We start from the raw sequence: 20,382 nt of genomic DNA on the forward strand, positions 1-20,382 counted from the left end.
CGACCGGTGCTGGTACCAATGCTCCCGTGCCGGGTCTGCTATGCCTGGTGCTTCGTGACTGCTCACTTCGTGCCGGGTTGGCGGTTGCCTCCAGCGTTTTCTTTAGCACGTCGAAGCAGGACACAAGTGTGGCCACCTGCCTCTGGGCCTCGGCCTTTTCCTTGCGTTCTTGTTCACGCTCCCTGTTCGCTTTGTGAAGATCCGCCAGTGCCAGCTCATATAGAGAGGCGAGGTCTTAGCCTGGCGGGCGGCTGCTACTTGGGTTTGTCTCACCGCCGGGGTTGACCGGGGTGGTGAATAACGTGCGGTTGATGCCTACCGCTGGGTTGGTGGGTTGGGGAATAGCAGATTGATCTGCCTGCTCTTCAGCGTTCCCCCCGCTGTCGTTTGTCATGGTGATTGTGGCGGGATGACCTTTTGTTCAAGGGTTCCCACAGACGACGCCAATGTTAATGCTCAAGTCCGGCGGTAGCCGATTCCTTGTTTAACGCGGGTCCGGTGGGCGGACCGCTACTCCTAGGATTAGGTGACTCCTGTTTGCTGCAACACGATAGACAGGGCGTCAGAGGGAGACCGCGCTGAGCGGTCTTCACTGCTCTGATGCCTAAGTCAGTCACTGTATATGGACAGCATAACAATAAATGAGTAGTAATTGCGTAATTAATGAGGAGAGAGGAGAGAACCTTTTATAGTTGAGGAAGAGGTTGATCTTCCTCTTGTTTCTGATGTGGGACTGATGTGCTTCGATTCCCAGCGTCTGGAGCTTCTGATGCTATCTTGACGCGGCGCGTGGCGGCGCGTCAGCGGTGATCTGGGGGCTGTCCAGGGCTTAAGCGGTAGCCTACCTGGCCGTGCCTTCGCAGGTCATCCCTTTGGTGGGAGTCAGTACCTCTGGCGGAACAATGAGCGTGGCTCATTATAGCTAATTATGCTCGTTCTGGCACATGTAGGTACACTAACATGTCCACTCATGGGCGTCTTTTCTGAAAATCACAACAAGAACATAGGGAATGAGCTTCACAAGCTCAGTAGGTACAACAAAAGATTAGTATAGCAAAGATTTTAATTTAGAATGCACTTAGAAAGTGAGAAGCAAATGGAATTAAATCTTAAAAGTTGCTGCTGAAAATCTTTGGAAAGAAAACAATGACACAATTGATATAAGTTATAACACAAGGCTCATCTTTATAACAAAGACACAAACTAGCTTAAAATAGTTCAATAAACAACTGAACCAGAAGAGAAGAGTAAACATAAAGCCAAAACTGTCCTAGTAAACATTCAAATATGTTGGGACAAGTAAAACTCGTCTTAAATCCCAACGAAATCCTTGAAAATCCATCTTTTTCCAGTTAGAGCCCATTGCTCGTATTAAGGCCACCGAGCACACCCCGTACAAGCGGATCCTGATCAGGTTTTGGGTCTTTCACCCTAGGGAGGCACAATTCCTACTTAACTTTTCCCGGGCCTAACCAAATAAAACGATTTTAAATCCAAAACTTTCCATAAACCTTTTGTCTCTCAAACCAAACTGAACAATCAAAGGAATTCCGATAAGAACTTAAAATCTCTTTTCTTTTCCAAAATTCCAAAGAGTTCTGCTAAGATAAGGGTTATAACTTAACCCTCAGATAAAATGAGAGAATAGTCAAAGAATGGAACCTTGTTTCTGAGTAAACTCATAAATGGATAGTAGTCTCAAAACTTAATAGCAAGCATGTAAAAATCCAGTTCCTGTACAGAATTTAATAGCTTTTGCCAGACAAAACAAATTCGAATTCAGTCCAAAACAACCATCTTTTGAATAAAATCCCTTACTTATTGTAAACATAATTGAAAAGAACAAATCTCTTTTTCAAACAATAATTTCAGTTAAAAGAGAAGGTGATTAAGCATAAAGTATAGACAAAGCTCTAATGGAAAATTGCTGTTTGGGTTAAACAGATTGTAAGTAAGGAAGGAGTTGATCCAAAACCTTAGTAAAAACATATTTGTTAACAATCAGCTTTTAATAGGTACACTTGGACCTGCAACAGCTATATGTTTATGTATAAATCCTTAGCTACATAGTGTTAAAAGAAGAGAACAACATACAAAAAAAAAAATAGTTGTTGTGTGAACTTTGCAGAATTCCAGCAATTATGGCACAAAAGCTAGTTCCATGTTGACATCCAAAAGCCAAGAATATAGATAAAAAAAAAAAACACAACTACTCCTTTATTCAAATCAGTGACTCATCAACATGAGAAAATTGGGGGAGAGAGAGAGAGAGAGATGCTTCCAAATATCATTGTCAAAAGCCTATTTCAGATAAAACTAATAGATCCTTGAGTAGACTATATGTATTTCTCATTGCAGCTTCTGTTTCCCAGGTCGCTTCCTCCACTCCATGATGTCTCCATAGCACTTTGACAAGAGGAATGGTTTTTCTGGGTAATACTTGGTCTTTGGTGTCCAGAATGCGTATAGGTCCTTCATCGAATGTTACCTTTTCATCAAGGTCGACATGCTCTCTGTTCAGTACATTTGACGGATCTGGTATATATCTCCTAAGCATTGAAATGTGAAAAACATTATGAATTCCAACAAGTGGTGGAGGAAGTGCTAGTCGATATGCCACTTCACCAATCTTTTCCAAGATCTGAAATGGCCCTATGTAACGAGGTGACAACTTTCCCTTGTGACCAAACCTCCTAACACCTTGACGTGGTGAAACTTTAAGAAAAACATTGTCACCTATTTCAAAATTTAACGATGTTCTTCTTATATCAGCATAGCTTTTCTGACGACTTTGAGCAATAAGAAGTCGTTGTCGAATCAGCTGGATTTGATCAGTAGTCTCTTGCACCAACTCAGGTCCTAACAATACTTTTTCTCCGACTTCTGCCCAGCACAATGGAGATGTACATGGTCGACCGTATAACGCTTCATAAGGAGCCGTATGAATACTAGATTGGTAATTAACTATTATTATACATGAATTCAGCTAATGGCAGGTGATCCTCCCAATTACCTTTAAACTCAAAAATAGAAGCACGGAGCATATCTTCAAGGATCTGAATGGTTCTTTCAGATTGGCCATCCGTTTGTGGGTGGAAAGCAGTGCTGAAACATAATTGGGTTCCTAATGCTTCTTGCAGACTCTGCCAAAATAGTCACGATCAGAGACAATAGATACAGGAACACCATAAAGTCTGACAATTTCGTGAACATATAGTCTACTCAAGGACTCTACTAGTTTTATCTGAAATAGGCTTTGAGCAAAAGTTTTGACAATGATATTTGGAAGCATCTCTCTCTCTCTCTCTCTCTCTCTCTCTCTCTCTCTCTCTCTCTCTCTCTCTCTCTCTCTCTCCCAATTTTCTCATGTTGATGAGTCACTGATTTGAATAAAGGAGCAGTTGTGTTTTTTTTTTTATCTATATTCTTGGCTTTTGGACGTCAACATGGAACTAGCTTTTGTGCTATAATTGCTAGAATTCTTCAAAGTTCACACAAGAACTATTTTTTTTTTTGTATGTTGTTCTCTTCTTTTAACGCTATGTAGCTAAGGATTTATACATAAGCATATAGCTGTTGCAGGTCCAAGTGTACCTATTAAAAGCTTATTGTTAACAAATATGTTTTTACTAAGGTTTTGGATCAACTCCTTCCTTACTTACAATCTGTTTAACCCAAACAGCAATTTTCCATTAGAGCTTTGTCTATACTTTATGCTTAATCACCTTCTCTTTTAACTGAAATTATTGTTTGAAAAAGAGATTTGTTCTTTTCAATTATGTTTACAATAAGTAAGGGATTTTATTCAAAAGATGGTTGTTTTGGACTGAATTCAAATTTGTTTTGTTTGGCAAAAGCTATTAAGTTCTGTACAGGAACTGGATTTTTACATGCTTGCTATTAAGTTTTGAGACTACTATCCATTTATGAGTTTACTCAGAAACAAGGTTCCATTCTTTGACTATTCTCTCATTTTATCTGAGGGTTAAGTTATAACGCTTATCTTAGTAGAACTCTTTGGAATTTTGGAAAAGAAAAGAGATTTTAAGTTCTTATCGGAATTCCTTTGATTATTCAGTTTGGTTTGAGAGACAAAAGGTTTATGGAAAGTTTTAGATTTTAAATCGTTTTATTTGGTTAGGCCCGGGAAAAGTTAAGTAGGGATTGTGCCTCCCTAGGGTGAAAGACCCAAAACCTGATCAGGATCCGCTTGTACGGGGTGTGCTCAGTGGCCTTAATACGAGCAATGGGCTCTAACTGGAAAAGGATGGATTTTCAAGGATTTCGTTGGGATTTAAGACGAGTTTTACTTGTCCCAACATATTTGAATGTTTACCAGGACAGTTTTGGCTTTATGTTTACTCTTCTCTTCTGGTTCAGTTGTTTATTGAACTATTTTAAGCTAATTTGTGTCTTTGTTATAAAGATGAGCCTTATGTTATAACTTATATCAATTGTGTCATTGTTTTCTTTCCAAAGATTTTCAGCAGCAACTTTTAAGGTGTAATTCCATTTGCTTCTCACTTTCTAAGTGCATTCTAAATTAGAATCTTTGCTATACTAATCTTTTGTTGTACCTACTGAGCTTGTGAAGCTCATTCCCTATGTTCTTGTTGTGATTTTCAGAAAAGACGTCCATGAGTGGGCATGTTAGTGAGATACCAGAACTGTCTTGAGCAGAAAATGTTGGAGCTTTGTTTTGCTTGTGAAGTGTGTGCTGGACTTTGCTTTCCTTGTTTAAATGATTGCTCCTTGGTGCTGGATGTTCAACATTCCAGAATTTTGCTCTTTTTGTTTTTGCAATGTACATTTGTTGTAAATGACTTAAGTGTTACCCTGGAGCATTCTTTTGTAGTGGCTTAATGTTGAAAGCAAGTTGCTCTTTTGAGCTTATAAAAGGAATTACTTTACTCTCAGATTTTAGGAAGGCTTTATGAGAAGTGTTTCTTTGGAATTTTTTTTTGGTAAAAAGTCTTGTTCAGTGAAGGATTAGAAACATGCTTTTAAGCTAGAGTTGAAAACTTCCAGTTTCCTTTTGTTTCTGTTGTGATCACAGATTTGTTCTTACTTCAAAAAAAAAAAAAAAAAGCCTTACTCTGATTTCAGTTTTTAACCTCCACTTGAGTCATGACTCAAGGTTGGGCTATGACAAAATGGTATCAGAGCGACAGGTTAACACCTCGGACCATTAGTTTGTCGGTTCGTCATTGTTGTTACTTGGTTTGTGTCATATTATGACTGTTTTGTTTTAGTTAGATCATTTTGTGGAATGATTGAAGTTGGCCTAATCTTGTTATGATATTGTTTTGCTTGCTTGGAAGTGATCGATATGTTTGTTTTTTTTTTTTGTTGGTGTTATTTGATGCTTGCCTTGCATTTTTGTGAAAGAGTGACTAGGTGAACCTTAATCTTTAGAATTCTATTCTTCTTATAGTAGATGGCAGATGAAGAAGGGAGTGAGTCTAGAGGCTCTTCCGCTGATGATGTGGAAGAGAGACGGGCAGATCTAATTAGTGCACTAAGAGAGATGGCTCAAGCATTACAACAAACCATTCGCGCTCAACAGCAACCACCCCCAATAGCTACTGATGGGGATACAAAAGCAATGGTGGCCTTGTGTGAATTTAAGCACCAAAAACCACCAGCTTTTAAGGGTGAACCAGACCCGGTTGTAGCTGAACAATGGTTAGATGAAATCAACAAGATACTAGATGCCCTTAGAATTCGGGAAAGCAACTCTAGAATTACTCATGCTGCTTACCAGTTTACTGGAGAAGCTGCCAAATGGTGGAAGATGGTTAAGCGATCTTGTAATGTGGAGACTATGTCTTGGGATCAGTTCTGCAAAACATTTCTTGATAAGTTCTTTCCCCCTGTGCTACAAGAAGCTAAAGTAGAAAAATTCAATAAGTTGTATCAAGGGAAGATGTCAGCAATGGAATATGATGCACGGTTCACAGAATTGTCTAGGTATGCTCCTGAACTTGTGTCAACAGAAGCTAAGAAAGCTCGTAAGTTTGAACATGGGCTTCGACCAAACATTAGATTAAAAGTGTCAGTTTTAAGGCTGCCAACTTATGCTGAAGTACTTGAAAGAGCCTTGATTGTTGAAGCAGACTGTGAGGAGTTTAAGAAAGTACGTGAGAAGACTCGACAAAGAATGGGTCAGCATTCAGGAAATCCTAATAAGAAGCAAAGGACATCGTCGTCATCATCTTAAAGCTTCAGTGTTCCACAGCCACAGCAGCAAATGCGTTCAAGATTGGGGGTTTGTTTCAAGTGGGGACAACCTGGACACTTTAAAAGAGACTGCCCCCAAGGGGAGGGATCCCTGAGTGTCATAGGACCACTGAAGTTCACTCGTTCTGCCTTGGTACAACCACACAATCAGCCTCAACAATCATCAGGTTCTAAAGGAAGTTTCCAATGAACTCAACCATCGTCTCAAGCTTCAATTGGGTCACAACAATGACAAATTCAGAATAAAGGACTGGGACAAAGGAGTCAAGAGCAGAAAACTCAGGGGAGGGTGTACGCAATTTTACCACAGTCAAGGGAATCATCTGATCACACCATGGTACAAGGTACACTCCCTATATTTAATTCGTGGGCCAATGTTTTGTTTGATAGTGGTGCTTCACACTCTTGCATTGCTGTCTCATTTGCATCTTCTTTGGGTTTGGAATTCAACATGATAGATAAGCCTCTTAAGGTAAAATCTCCCTTGAGATGAGCATCTGTGGTTAATAGAGTTTGTAGAAATTGTGTGTTGAAAATTGATGGCCTCCAATTATCTTTTGATCTATTGTTACTTGACATGTCGGATTTGACATCATTCTCGGCATGGACTGGTTATCATCACACCGAGTCGTTATGGATTGTTTTGAAAAGAAAATATCATAAGAAACAACGCATCATTAATTCATGCCAAAACAAAGAAATCGAAGTTACACGAAGGGAAAGCATTCCCTATCAAACAAGATTTCCACTTACAATCAATTACTACCCAAAACAATAATCATACCAATTCGTAAAGAAAATAGTCCAAAGAAATCACACTCACTACGTACACACCAGAATAGAAACTAAGCTATAAGAAAGTTTTGTCTTCCCTACCTCAAGCCTCAGTTCAGCGGCTAATAAAACCCCAATCCACTGCTACAAGCGGCAACCCAAAATCAAAAGCTAACACCCACTCTATAATCAGCAATTCCAACCATCTAAACCAAAATTTTTGACAAAATCATAAGAAGAGGTAGAAAAGTTTGAACTTACTGGAGATAGCTACAAGTAACCAAGGGATTTCAATTCGAAGTCAGTGGGTTCACAGCAATCTCTCTGAAGCTATTGCAAAAGTGCCGATTTGTTTTGACCTTTGGGTGAGTGAATGGGTGTCTATCTTTGAGGCAAGGCAAAAGAAGCGGTGGAAGACGTTGATGGTTGAGAAGGAGAAAGGCACAAAAGTAACGAGTAAATAGCACTTGTTCTCGATCTAGATTATGACTAGATAAACCTATACCCAAACAGATAAATCTAAAACAAAATACATTAAATAACCAACTATAGAGATAAAAATCTGAAATAAAACCAAATCCTAGTCAGAAAACAAAACACACAAAAGAGAAGGACAAAGAAATAATTCGATAACATATCCTATTTAAACTCTAGGTCGTCACATTAAGTGAATGAAAAATCCTTGAATTCCTCCTTATTTATGTAAGTCTTCTTATCCTTCAAGTTTCCTTGATTTCATCACTCAAGAGTTTTCAATGGGATGAACTCCTAAATTCTCTCTTTAAAACAAGAAAATCAGAAATCGGAAAGTTCAAAGGAAGAAAGTTCCCTAAAACAAAATAGGAAATATTTCCTAAAATGAAAGAGGAAAGTTTCTAAAATGACTTATTCTTCATTTACACTCATTTATGCTCTTTTCCACCTCTTTTCTCCATTTCCATCCTTGAAGTACCTAAAAACAGAAACTATGTTATAATTAGTAATTTTAAGAGAATAACTTAGCCAAATGAGGGAAAATACATATTAAAAACGTCACACTTTGTGCTCCTATCAGTGCTGGAATTGGTAGCACTAAACCAATAGCTTAATCAACAAATGTAACTGTTATTTCCTATAGTTTTTATATCTTTAAACCTTGGATTTTTATTGTATTTTCAAGCAATTTAGTTCGATTTTACTTAGTTTGTTGTTTTGTAGGTTCAAAGAGAAAATATAAGCAATAGAAGCAGAAAGGATTGAAAGAGGCTTAGCAGTCTTAGAACTCTAAAGCAGCCTCTGCAGAACAGTCAACTTTGAAGTGTAAACTATACTGATCTAGGAAGAATCGATAATGAGTCTAATATGCATGGAAAGCACTAAATGTCTAGTTTCTGGAGAATTTTACGGTTCATGATTTCGATATTTCTAGAGAAAGATATAGCAGTTCAAGTTAAGGCAGTTCAAGTTGGACAAGAATTTGCAACGTCTTTCTACAAGCTCATGTTTTGAAGCTTAAATGTGCACAGAAAATTTAGAGAAAATTCTGATAGTATCATAGATGTCTTGAAGGCCCAATATATATTTTTGTGAATTTTTAGAGTGCCACATCATCATGGTTGAAGATTCAAGTCAAAGGAGGATCAGGAATGCCTATTCAAATTGGAAATTTAGTCATATAATTAAAAGAAAAGCTAAGGCAAGCATAAGGGGGATTTTTGGAGTCCCGTGGAGTTGGAAGCTTCCATCTTCAACATACTTTCATTCCTTTTTCCCTTCTTAAGTTTATTTTATGTTTTTTATTATGATCATCACTTTTGTTATGACTATAAGTAGCTAATACGTAGCTAATACCTTTGTTAGGGCCATGATGGATCCTTAGCATGACTATTCAATGTTTTTAGTTGGATAATTATTTGATTGTTGGATTGGTGTTGCAAGATTTTTCAATCTCTATAAACATTGTTGCTTATTTCAAAATACTATTGAGTTGCAACCTCTAGAGTTTTGTTTTAAGCTATCTAATGCAAGAGTGGTTAGATGCCATGTTGAATCTTGAAAGCTTCCTGTGATTAAAACCACAAATTGATATAATAGATGCCATGTTTTATTTGGTTTGTGTAAATGCATTTGTTCTCATTGAACTTCATTGATTTTTGGAGTAGATGCCATATTTCTAAGAATAATTCGAATACTATACTCTGCCATTAGGTAGTATTCATACTTTGGAGAACTTATGCATATAAGTACTCTACCATAAGGCTTATATGACGGAATGTTCAACACCAGTTTAAAATTAGTAATTGGAAGACTAGAAACTTGAATAGGATTGTGACGGTGAAGTTGGAAGCCCTAGTGTTTGTCCATCATTGTTTTAAAACTCATTAAATCCTTTGAATTATCTTGCCTAATATTCTCGATTTGCCTATAGTAACTTGTTCTATCTCTTGATTGTTTACAAAATCACAAAAATATCTTCTTGCTTTTCTTTGTTAATCATGAGTGTAATTTGGTCGATTAGTTAGAATTAGAAGTTGGTTATCAATCCCCAGTTGGAACGACCTCGTACTTGCACAAGATATACTACAACCGATTCGTGCACTTGAAAAGTTTATTTAAAATTTGACAACATCAACTATCGGTGTAGGGGTGGTTCCAGTGCTTGAATCTACAATTGGAGTTGGTTTAGGAGTTGGAGTCGGAGATATCTCTTCCATAATCTGCAAATACAAAACCATAGATTAATTTGAATGAAATCAGAAGGCAACAAATTAAAATTCAAAACCCTAATTTCAATTGTGGTTTACAACCCCAATTCAAATCGACAATTATTGGAACCCTTAACCTTGAATAAAAGCTCCAATTTGAAATTTCGAAACCCTAATTGAATGAATTTAGAAAGCCCCAAATTAATAACCCTAATTCCGAATGAGGTTTAAAAATCCGAGTATCAATCATCAATTCACAAACCCAAAACAAGAGTTTGAACATCAAAACCTGAATTTTAACAAAAGCCCCAAATGGTTTTTAAAACCCTGATTTGATTTTGAAAGTGAGAAGCCCCAAACAGTATTTGAGAAGAACAAGTGAAAAAAAAAATATGCAAAATGCAAATCCCTTTCTGACACTCTGAAAAACCAGAGAGAGATGAAGAATGAATTTGAAAAAGCAGATACAAATCAAGAAGAGAAGAGAAGAAAACATCACTCTTACCCTCACGGGTTGACGACTAAGAATAGAAGAATGAAAATGTCTGGGTTTCAATGGGAGTAGAAGGGTGGCTTGAGATTTTGAGAGAGAATAAGGGATTTTGTCGGAAATTTGGCCGGGCAGCATTTTGAGAAGTACAGAGAAGAGAGATGAAAAAATAAGGTCGTGCGGCTGAGTTAGAGATTAGAGGGGTGTATTGTATATGGAATTAGTGGAACTTTTAAAGAAATCTATGGAATTTATAAGTCTGGGTGTATTCAATATAGACTTTTAACAGTCCATGAAAGTCTTGAGGTATTCAATTAGGATTTTTAAAGACTTCATGAATTCCACCAAAATCTAGGGGTATTCAATTAGGACTTTTAAAAATGAATAAAAGTACAGAGGTATTCAAAATATCATTCATACTTATGGAATTAGAAAATTATGGATAATCATGGATTTTGTAGTGTTAACTACACATACCAAACTCCAATAATTTTCCAGCCTCCAGACCAAAGATTTCAGAAAGTCTATCAAAGTTTCCTCTTCAAAAAAAAAAAAAAAAAAAAAAAAGGTCTATCAAAGTTCTTCTCTCTACCCATGAAGAAGTTTGTCCATCATCATCTCTCTTTCTTAATTTTTTGTCTTTTCTCTAATCTTTTATAATATCAACCTTTTTTGATACTCAACATGTTCATTGTAGTTGTTGAATGCGATTTTTGTTTTGTTTTGTTTTTTTTTTTTCAATTGTAATACTTCGAACCCTAATAGCAATAAAAATGATTTATGAAACCCTAAAACTCAAATATTGTGGTCTAACCCTAAGACCTTGAACCATACTAAATTTTATCTTATTAATTAATTATTCTCATTAATTTGAATTTATATTATGGTTCAAAAAAAGGTTGAACAATTGAATTTCAATTGATTGATTATAGATCAAGACATTGACCAATATTGCTACAATATATGTTAATCGGCGAAAAAAATTAACCATAAGCATCAAGTGATTTATATTGTATATTTATGTTGTTGGGAGATTAGGAATGAGAACAAACTCGCTAGACAGACTAACAATCATTTATTTGAGTCAATTTCTATTAGAAGATACTGGAGCATTGAAGAGACAACAAGTTATTATTTTGTTTTGTGTTTGGGCTACATTTGTTTTATTTTTCTTGTTTTTTGTTTTTGTTTTTTTTTTAATATTTTGTACATCTTAGGAAATTTGTAGAAGTCATTCATAATAAAGTATATAGATTTTCATGAATCAATAAAAGTCTGTTGCTAAAATCAATGGTTTTAAGAAATCCATAACAGTCTATCAACTTTTTAAAGAGTCTGTGGACTTTTCAAAAAGTCTGTCATTTAAAAAAAGTCTGCACAAATCCAAATACAATACACCCCCTAAGGTTACTAGTTTCGGATTGGGTGCAGTTGAGTTTGTAATCTTGGTATGTAACCGATCAAAACTCAACAAATAATAAAATAATTCAAAAATGAATTTAAATAAATAATCGTCTCAGTCGATTTTAATTTGAGCGATTTTTGGCTCAGACTCAATTCTAAATATAATGGTGCGGGTCAGTTCAGTTAAATCACAAAACGATGTTGTTTTGCATTCAGTCTGGTTACCGAACCGCTTATTTCGGTCCAATTTAGACTGTAATTGAATTTTCGGTAGTTTTTGCCCAACCGTACTTTATATGGTTGGAAGTGCAAAAATGATAAATGACCGGGAACAGGATCCTGGCTGCTACCGCGGATCACTGTAAATTGCTCAAAGCATGTGCCTCAACGACTACAATGGCGCTTTCCAAGCCTCATCTCATCTCTTCTTCAACATACCCAAATCCCTCTAGAATCCAACCCATCCATTCACATTTAGCCTAAAATTTAATCCTCATTGTTGTTTTTAATTAACTTAGCATTAAGAGTTTGATGAATTAATATATAAACAATAGCAGCTAGCACAGATTTGCAGTACACAAACTTACATGTAAAACTATTCCTGTTTGGGTCAGAATAAACTGCCACTCCCACCGTTTTTTCTACATTTCACAAACACTCGACAGGTTCTCACTTAAATAATCATTTGCTCTTTGTTTGTTGTCGAGTTGTTTAATCCCCAAAATCACAGAGAGTTCTCTATAAGAGAAGACAAACAAACCTTTTACTCTTCCTCTCCACCTCTCTCTTGTTTCTCCTCGTCAAAATACTGAAGGCACTGAACCATGATCAGCGGAAAGGACATTTACGAGGTCCTTGCAAGTATTGTGCCGCTTTACGTGGCCATGATCTTGGCCTACGGCTCGGTCCGGTGGTGGAAGATCTTCACCCCGGACCAGTGCTCCGGCATCAACCGCTTCGTGGCTGTTTTTGCAGTTCCTTTGCTTTCATTTCACTTCATTTCTTCCAACGATCCCTACGCCATGGACTACCAGTTCATCGCGGCGGACTCGTTGCAGAAAGTGGTGATTCTTGTGGCTCTATTCCTGTGGCAGACCTTCTCCAAGCGCGGCAACCTCGAGTGGATGATCACGCTCTTCTCCCTCTCCACTCTCCCCAACACTCTCGTCATGGGGATTCCTCTCTTGAAAGCCATGTACGGCGACTTTTCAGGCGCTCTCATGGTTCAAATCGTGGTGCTGCAGAGCGTCATCTGGTACACTCTCATGCTCTTCATGTTCGAGTACAGAGGAGCCAAACTCTTGATCTCAGAGCAGTTCCCGGAAACCGCCGGGTCCATTACCTCGTTTCGAGTGGACTCCGACGTCGTTTCGCTTAACGGACGCGAGCCTTTGCAGACCGATGCCGAGATCGGAGAGGATGGAAAGTTACACGTGGTGGTGAGAAGATCGGCGGCGGCGTCGATGGTGTCGTCGTTCAAGTCGCACGGGTTGAACTCTTTGAATTCCGGCATGACTCCTCGGGCTTCGAACCTGACCGGCGTTGAGATTTACTCGGTTCAGTCGTCTCGTGAGCCGACACCGAGGGCGTCCAGCTTCAACCAGACTGACTTCTACGCCATGTTCAATGCCAGCAAGGCGCCAAGCCCTAAACACGGCTACACCAACAGCTTCCAGGGCGGGTTTGGCGATGTTTACTCGGTCCAGTCGTCGAAAGGCGTGACCCCGAGGACTTCGAATTTTGATGAGGAGATGATGAAGATAAGCAACAAGAAGAGAGGGGCCAGGAGCATGAGCGGTGAGCTGTTCAATGCCGGGACCGTGTCCTCGTATCCGCCTCCGAATCCCATGTTTTCGGGGTCTACTAGTGGCGGACCGAAAAAGAAGGAAAGCGGCGGCGCCGGTGGTGGTAGTGGTGGTGCAGTGCCTAATAAGGAACTTCATATGTTTGTTTGGAGTTCGAGTGCTTCGCCGGCTTCCGAGGGGAATCTGAAACATGCAGTTAACCGAGCTGCCTCTACTGATTTTGGAGGCATTGATCCTTCCAAGGCTGCTCAACATGAACATCCAATTGCTGGTTCAAAAGGTGAGCAAATAATGTCCGGTGTGATCTCACCCCCAAACCATATCTGTTATTTAGAAAATTGCTAACAAAGTTCTGACACCAACATACAATTTCAAGTTTAATTGACAGGTCAATCAACTAGACAGCAGATTTCAGTTTTTTAAGAAGTAATCAATTTTCTCGGGATCGATCTGTTTGTTTGTGCTTTTCTTTAACATATTGCATTAATAATTCTAGGATCAGGAATTCAATCAAATTAGTTCACAATTGCGTCACTATGCATATGTTTTAATGATCAATTATATCCAAAATCATTACTAGTACTATAATTAAATGTGTCCTGAAATGTGCAGGGATGCATGAATTGATTCAGAATATGAGTCCTGGTAGGAAAATGAGTGGAGATGAGGAGCTTGAAATAGAAGAAGGAACAAAGTTTCCGGCAAGTGCATCTCCATACAGTAGCTGTCAGAAGAAGATGGACATGGAAGACGGAGGTGTGGCAAAGAAGCAACAAATGCCTCCTGCAAGTGTCATGACTAGGCTTATACTCATCATGGTGTGGAGGAAGCTCATTAGAAATCCCAACACCTACTCCAGTCTCCTTGGTGTCGCATGGTCTCTCGTATCATACAAGTACGTCTCTCTTCCTGCTTTTTTATCTCCTATAGTTCCAAACCACAGTCGGAAGAAGTCTCCTTACTTCCGTGAAAGGCATGATATTATTAATAAATATGATACAAATAGTTGAATAAAAATATCTTGTACACTGAGCTTTACCTCAACCACATCAACTCAAACTAATTAATATTTTTAATTAACAGGTGGCACATCAAAATGCCCACAATTATAAGTGGATCCATATCAATATTATCTGACGCTGGCTTGGGGATGGCTATGTTCAGTCTAGGTTTGCATCTTCTATTGACTCATTGACCACCTAAATATTGTAAATTATAAAATTCAAACTTGTGTCCATCTATAATTATCTTGTTTTCTTTGTTTCAGGTTTATTCATGGCTTTACAACCAAAGATCATAGCTTGTGGAAAATCAGTAGCAACATTTGCAATGGCTGTTAGGTTCTTGACAGGCCCAGCAGTTATTGCTGCATGCTCCATAGCTGTTGGTCTTCGTGGAGTTCTTTTGCATGTTGCAATAGTTCAGGTTAACCAACTCAATCTTCAAACTATACCCACTCGGGAAATCTAAGTTAGTTAATTGACAATTTAAGACAATACCATACAAGTTTATTATGTTTCCCCATTTAGTTTTTCTCAATTAAAAGCTTATCGCAAATAGAATTATCCATTTTTCACAGGCTGCTCTTCCTCAAGGGATTGTTCCTTTTGTGTTTGCCAAAGAATACAATGTGCACGCAGACATACTTAGCACTGCGTAAGTAGCTACATTTCTGAAGAAAAACCAATAAAATGATTCATGAATGATGGTAAATAGTGACCAAAAAACCTAACTTGTATTTTGGTGTTGCAATTATTGCAGGGTCATTTTTGGAATGCTGATTGCCTTGCCTATAACAATACTCTACTATATTCTTCTCGGGCTCTAGTTTCCGGCAAAATTGAAGGCAGAAGAAAGCAATATAATAGCTGTATATCCAAGTCAGGCTGAGGTGGATGAGTGAATGATGAAATCTCTTGAACAGAAAATCATATGCATGCATGCATGCCATTGGATTCAGTGTTGAGCAAAGAAAAGAAAGAAAGAAAAAAATCATATCATATGATTCTCTGCATCAAGTGACAATTGGGGGTCTTGATATGCCATTTACTTCACTGGCTTTGCTCCATGTTACTGTTACTACGTATGATATTATTAAGTTTTGTGTACTGGCTTAGATAGAAATTAAGTAATAACTAGAGCTAGACCTTAGAAGCCAGGGAAGGTTAAAAATTTCCTTTTTTGTTCTTGGGGTGCAAATTTTATGTGTTTTAAATATTTGGTACACCAATATCAATGTAGCCCTTTGCTTAAGTTTGACCCTAAATCCAGGTAATATACTTTGATCTAACTTCATTTGTTTAAATACATCTCTATTCTTGTTTTTTGGGGTTTGGATCAGCTAGCAAATTGAAGCGATCTAATTGATCTTTGTGTGAAATATCATCGACTTATTATTGAGGTCCTAACATGTGCTGCTGACTATTATATATTTGGGATCAGTGGCCAATAAATATTGAAACATATATATACTGAAAGAAGAGGCGGGGAAGGTGTGACTACTGGCTAAATTTTAAAAGACAATAAATAAAGGTTTCAAATCTAGAATATATTTCAGTAGTTGAAATTTTTGGACCTAATTTTAGTTTAGTGATATTAGTTTCTTTTTCATAAATGAAAGGTTTGAGATTAGCTGAAGAAAAATAAGTTGTTAATTATGTAGTAATAAAAGAACTATAAGATAAATTGGACCAATTCATGTTTGCTATTCATTCTTATATCCAAAGATGATATTGCTATACATGTTTCTTTTAAGTAATTGGAGGTCTCAAAATGCAGAGTTTATGGCAAAAAGTAATAAAATACTTCTCCCTCAATTTGCTTTCAATATTCTTCATGATGTAAGAAATTCTCAGAATTTGAATCCAGATCATTGATTCATTATGTTTGAACTTTTTTTTAGTTTTAATCTATTATTAAAATGCCTGCTCACCTAAGGAACTGTGAGGGACAAGTGAATCTGAAGGCTGAAAATAAATGAACAGTTTTAAGTTATTATAATTTCTACTTTTATATTTAATGCATGTGGTGAATATGCATTTGTCCCTCACAGTCCCTTAAAACTGTACGATCATTATATGAATCAATCTGATTATTTTAAGTTTTTAACCCAAGGTCTGCTAGGAATAATTATGAATTATTCCACCAAACTTCTACATGATAAAGTAATCTGGAGTTCACATCCAAAACCAATTGGCAATGGATGGAGTGGCCCAAACCCTTATAAATTCATAGGCAAGGTCCCATTTTTTCTCATGTGGAATGTATATATTCTCAACACGCCCCCGCACGTGTGGCGAATTTTCAAGCCATACACGTGGACAACTTTGGGTGACGTGGAGCCCGTGTGGCCATGATGCATGCACACGTGGGTAACCCGCTCTGATACCATGATAAAGTAATCTGGGATTCACATCCAAAACCGATTGGCAATGGATGGAGTGGCCCAAACCCTTATAAACCCATAAGCAATGTCCCATTTTTCTCATGTGGAATGTATATATTCTCAACACTACATAGGTAGTACAAAACCCCGCATATCGGATTTGAATTTATGCTATAGAGTACATAAAAGCAAGATTGCTGTTGGATTCACTGGTTATGAAGTTTGCCTTCGACTCTAGCTTGAAGCTTGATCATTGGGTGGTAGAGAAGAGGGGGCCTCCCCTTTGGATAATGGTATTGTTTCGTTTTGACTTGTGACAATGTTTCAATGCCATTGTTTCACTTTCAATTAGTCAATGACCTTTTAAGCCAAGAATATTTTTCTTATATATTGGCCACGATATTTGTAGAATGAAAATGTCACGGCCAATATATTAGATAAAAACAGTACATGTGTTGGGGTGTTTTGGCATCAGATCAAGGTGACCCTGCCAGCACTCATGGACAAACAATAAGCATTGGGATTTAGGTCTAGATTCTATGGAAAACGAACTAAAAAACGGAATTGATATACGTTAAGTTGGACTAAGAATATTATTTGGAAATTATATCTATTGTTATTGGCATTATTTCGCAACTCTTTCTCACGTGGGCAGCCAAGAGACTGTCTAAATAAATAGAATTAGACGAGCACATGAAGGTGTTCTCAGACATCTCTGATGTCTGCAATAAACAAACAGGTTTGAACAGCTGCTGTAAACCCTAGGGAAGACACCATTCATCAGTGCAGCTATATTGGTGGTCCACGTGGCTTATCTCTCTGTGTGGTGTGATAATTGTTTTCTAATGAGTTCCAAGTTCCAAGGTTCAGGCTTCAGCAAATCAAATGTCTGGATAGTTTGCAAGAAGACCAAGTCAAACGGAGTTCACTAAAACAATCTCACTATTATATATTCCGTCAAATCATAGTTGCTAGCTTCAACATTTATTGCTTATGAGTTATGACTTTCGTTTCGACTAGACAATTCCTCCCGCGCGATGCTGCGGGTTTTCTGTCTCAAATTTGTATGTCATAGTTGAGTGACTTGAGTCCCTTGAACTTCATTGTATCACTTCAATATATATATGTACTTACATATCATACTTTCACTACTACTATACAACAACTGCACTATAGAATATTGGAATATGCTCAGTTTTGAATCTCCTCATATTGGCTTTTGCAATTAGTGATCCGTTAAGTATAGATTCCTGAGCAGCCTTTGCAGCTCCTAATTCCATCCCCAAATTTGAAATTGTTTTATCCAGTGTTATGCATATTGTAAGATTCATAAGATGACCTTAACCCCAGATCTTTAAGACCAGATAGTGAGGCCTGAATAAAGCACAGAAAACAGTCAACTCTAATTGCTTCCCACTTATTAAAGCAGTGTACTATATCATTGACTCCACAGTCAACACAAAAATACAAAACAAAACTTGAATCCCCCAAAACACAACATATCGAGACTGTAACGGATTTAGTAATGCATATTGAATCGATACACATTTTTCTCACTGAACATTCACAAATACAACCATAGAAATAGTATCATAGTTCTCCCATATTCGATATCTCAGCACATATTACAATTCTCTGCTTTCCACGACTCCAAATTTCAACCAAAAACTCGACCTCATATGCATCTAAATTCTCATCTGACACTATCAAGTTCGTAAAATTTCAACAAAAGGCAATTTTGCTCTTCGCATCAACACAACACTGCAGTAATTCTACTAAAATAGCCTAAGTTGGATTTCAATTTGATATTGCAGCTGGTATTCCTCCTCAACATGGCCAAATGATGACAGTCACTAATTGGAATTCCATGTGTTTTCAGTTATTTTATATTTTCTCCCATGCAATTTATAGTTCCCAGTGAACATTGAACTTGAAGTGTTCTTCACAGAACAGGTGTTCACCTATGCATTATGAATCGAACTAAATGCACCAAGTTGAATTTTTTATTGAACTAAATGCACCAAGACCATCAAATCAAATTGAACTCAATGCACCAAGTTGAATTTTTGATTGGGTTTTTCAATTTCGGATCACACAAATCGAATCATGTTTGATTGAGTTCAATTATTTGCTCTTAAATCTCAGCTACCCGCTACTTCAAAATCCACAGAGCTTTCAACTCAAACAGAGAAAAAGAAAAAACAAATTCTGAAATCCAATTCTCGCATATACCCAGCATACATGGCAAACCAAACCTTCAATCAAGAACTGAAATTTCAGGCAAAAAGTCATTACCACAACTTGGTGTGTCAAATTCTTCTTCCTCTTCCCGTTCCCGTTCCTGTTCTTCCTCTCTTTCGGATCAGCCTTCACTCCCTCATTCTCTCTCTCGTAGAATAGTGAGAAAACCCAGAAGACACAGAAAACCTATCTCTCTCTCTCTCTCTCTCTCTCTCTCTCTCTCTCTCTCTCTCGCAATCACTTTCTGAAAGTCGAATGGCAGCGACGTAATTAAGAAACAAAAAGGGGTAAAAGAGTAAATCAATACAGCCGCGAGTTTGTTTGCTTACTAATGATGAACACTTTGACGCTCACATCAAGTCGAGGTACTGGTCGATTCAATCTCTGAATTAACAAGCATATAATTTCAATCAGAAACTCAGACCCAAAGCCGTTCTTTTCTCCTTTGCTCAATCACTGGTCTGCTGCAAATTGAAGAAAAATTAATTCTCATACTAAATTTTCATGAGAAAAAAACAAATTTGAACACAGAAAATAGCAGTTAGCACCACAAAGTCAGAAACATTCTCACTAACCCAAAAAAAATAAAAAAAGAGAGAGAGAATGATAGGTGGTTCAAAGCAAGTACTGTGCCATAAAATTTAAAGTAATCAAAACCAAACTAACATAGCCTTCTAAAGAGGCCTTAATTTCAGGATCTTACCTTTGGCTCTTCATATTTGGGGCTGTTTTCACTTTCTTCATTATGCTTTTTAAAATCTCTAACTTGCTGTTGTCCGTGTGCTTCTATTCAATCTCTAGGTCTATTCAATTCTCTATTTTTTAATCATTCTTTATTCTGTTAATTATGTTTGAAGTAATAACACATTTCTAAATTGGTCATCAAACAAAGGAAGGAGTATTTGGCAGGCCATTTATGCCCATAGCCCAGTTCTAATCATCGAACATGCATTTCCGTAAAGAGAAGGATGCTGAAATTTGCTGTACTTGGTGCTATATATACCAATGAAAATAATTATTGCAATGCCTATATAACTTTATGGCAACCCAGCTGCTAAAATGGAATGCCTCCTTTACAAATCAGACTGTTGGGAACAGATAAGTAGTTTTTAAATCAAATCTTTACCTAATCGAACCTAAAAGGCTAGGTCTCTGAAAAATCAAACATTGTTGATGGAAAAAATTTACCAGCGGAGGAATCCTTGCGTTTTCTATCAAATAGTAATCCAATCAAATGGTAGCTAACTGCAACAAAACCATACCAAACAGAAATTAGACAAAAGAAAAACAGAACCTAGCTTTAACATGAAAGGGGCTTATCTAGTTTATATTGCAAATCTTGATTTCAAGCTAGCAAAT

The 20,382-nt window shown here is 37.4% G+C and overlaps 2 protein-coding genes across 2 annotated transcripts; both read left to right on the forward strand.

The window, feature by feature from the left end:
• Positions 1 to 5,437: 5,437 nt before the first annotated feature.
• Positions 5,438 to 6,220, forward strand: LOC112198877. Its single transcript, XM_024339973.1, has one exon. The coding sequence runs from the start codon at positions 5,438 to 5,440 to the stop codon at positions 6,218 to 6,220; it is 783 nt and encodes a 260-aa protein (XP_024195741.1).
• Positions 6,221 to 12,161: 5,941 nt separating this feature from the next.
• Positions 12,162 to 15,681, forward strand: LOC112200029 (auxin efflux carrier component 2). Its single transcript, XM_024341023.2, has 6 exons — positions 12,162 to 13,677; positions 14,010 to 14,292; positions 14,481 to 14,566; positions 14,665 to 14,822; positions 14,977 to 15,053; positions 15,159 to 15,681. Exons 1-6 carry the CDS (start codon positions 12,417 to 12,419, stop codon positions 15,223 to 15,225), a joined length of 1,932 nt encoding a protein of 643 aa, XP_024196791.1. The 5' UTR covers positions 12,162 to 12,416; the 3' UTR covers positions 15,226 to 15,681.
• The last annotated feature ends 4,701 nt before the right edge of the window (positions 15,682 to 20,382 follow it).

This window comes from Rosa chinensis, chromosome 4 (genome assembly GCF_002994745.2).
Source record: "Rosa chinensis cultivar Old Blush chromosome 4, RchiOBHm-V2, whole genome shotgun sequence".
Taxonomy (NCBI): Eukaryota; Viridiplantae; Streptophyta; class Magnoliopsida; order Rosales; family Rosaceae; genus Rosa; species Rosa chinensis.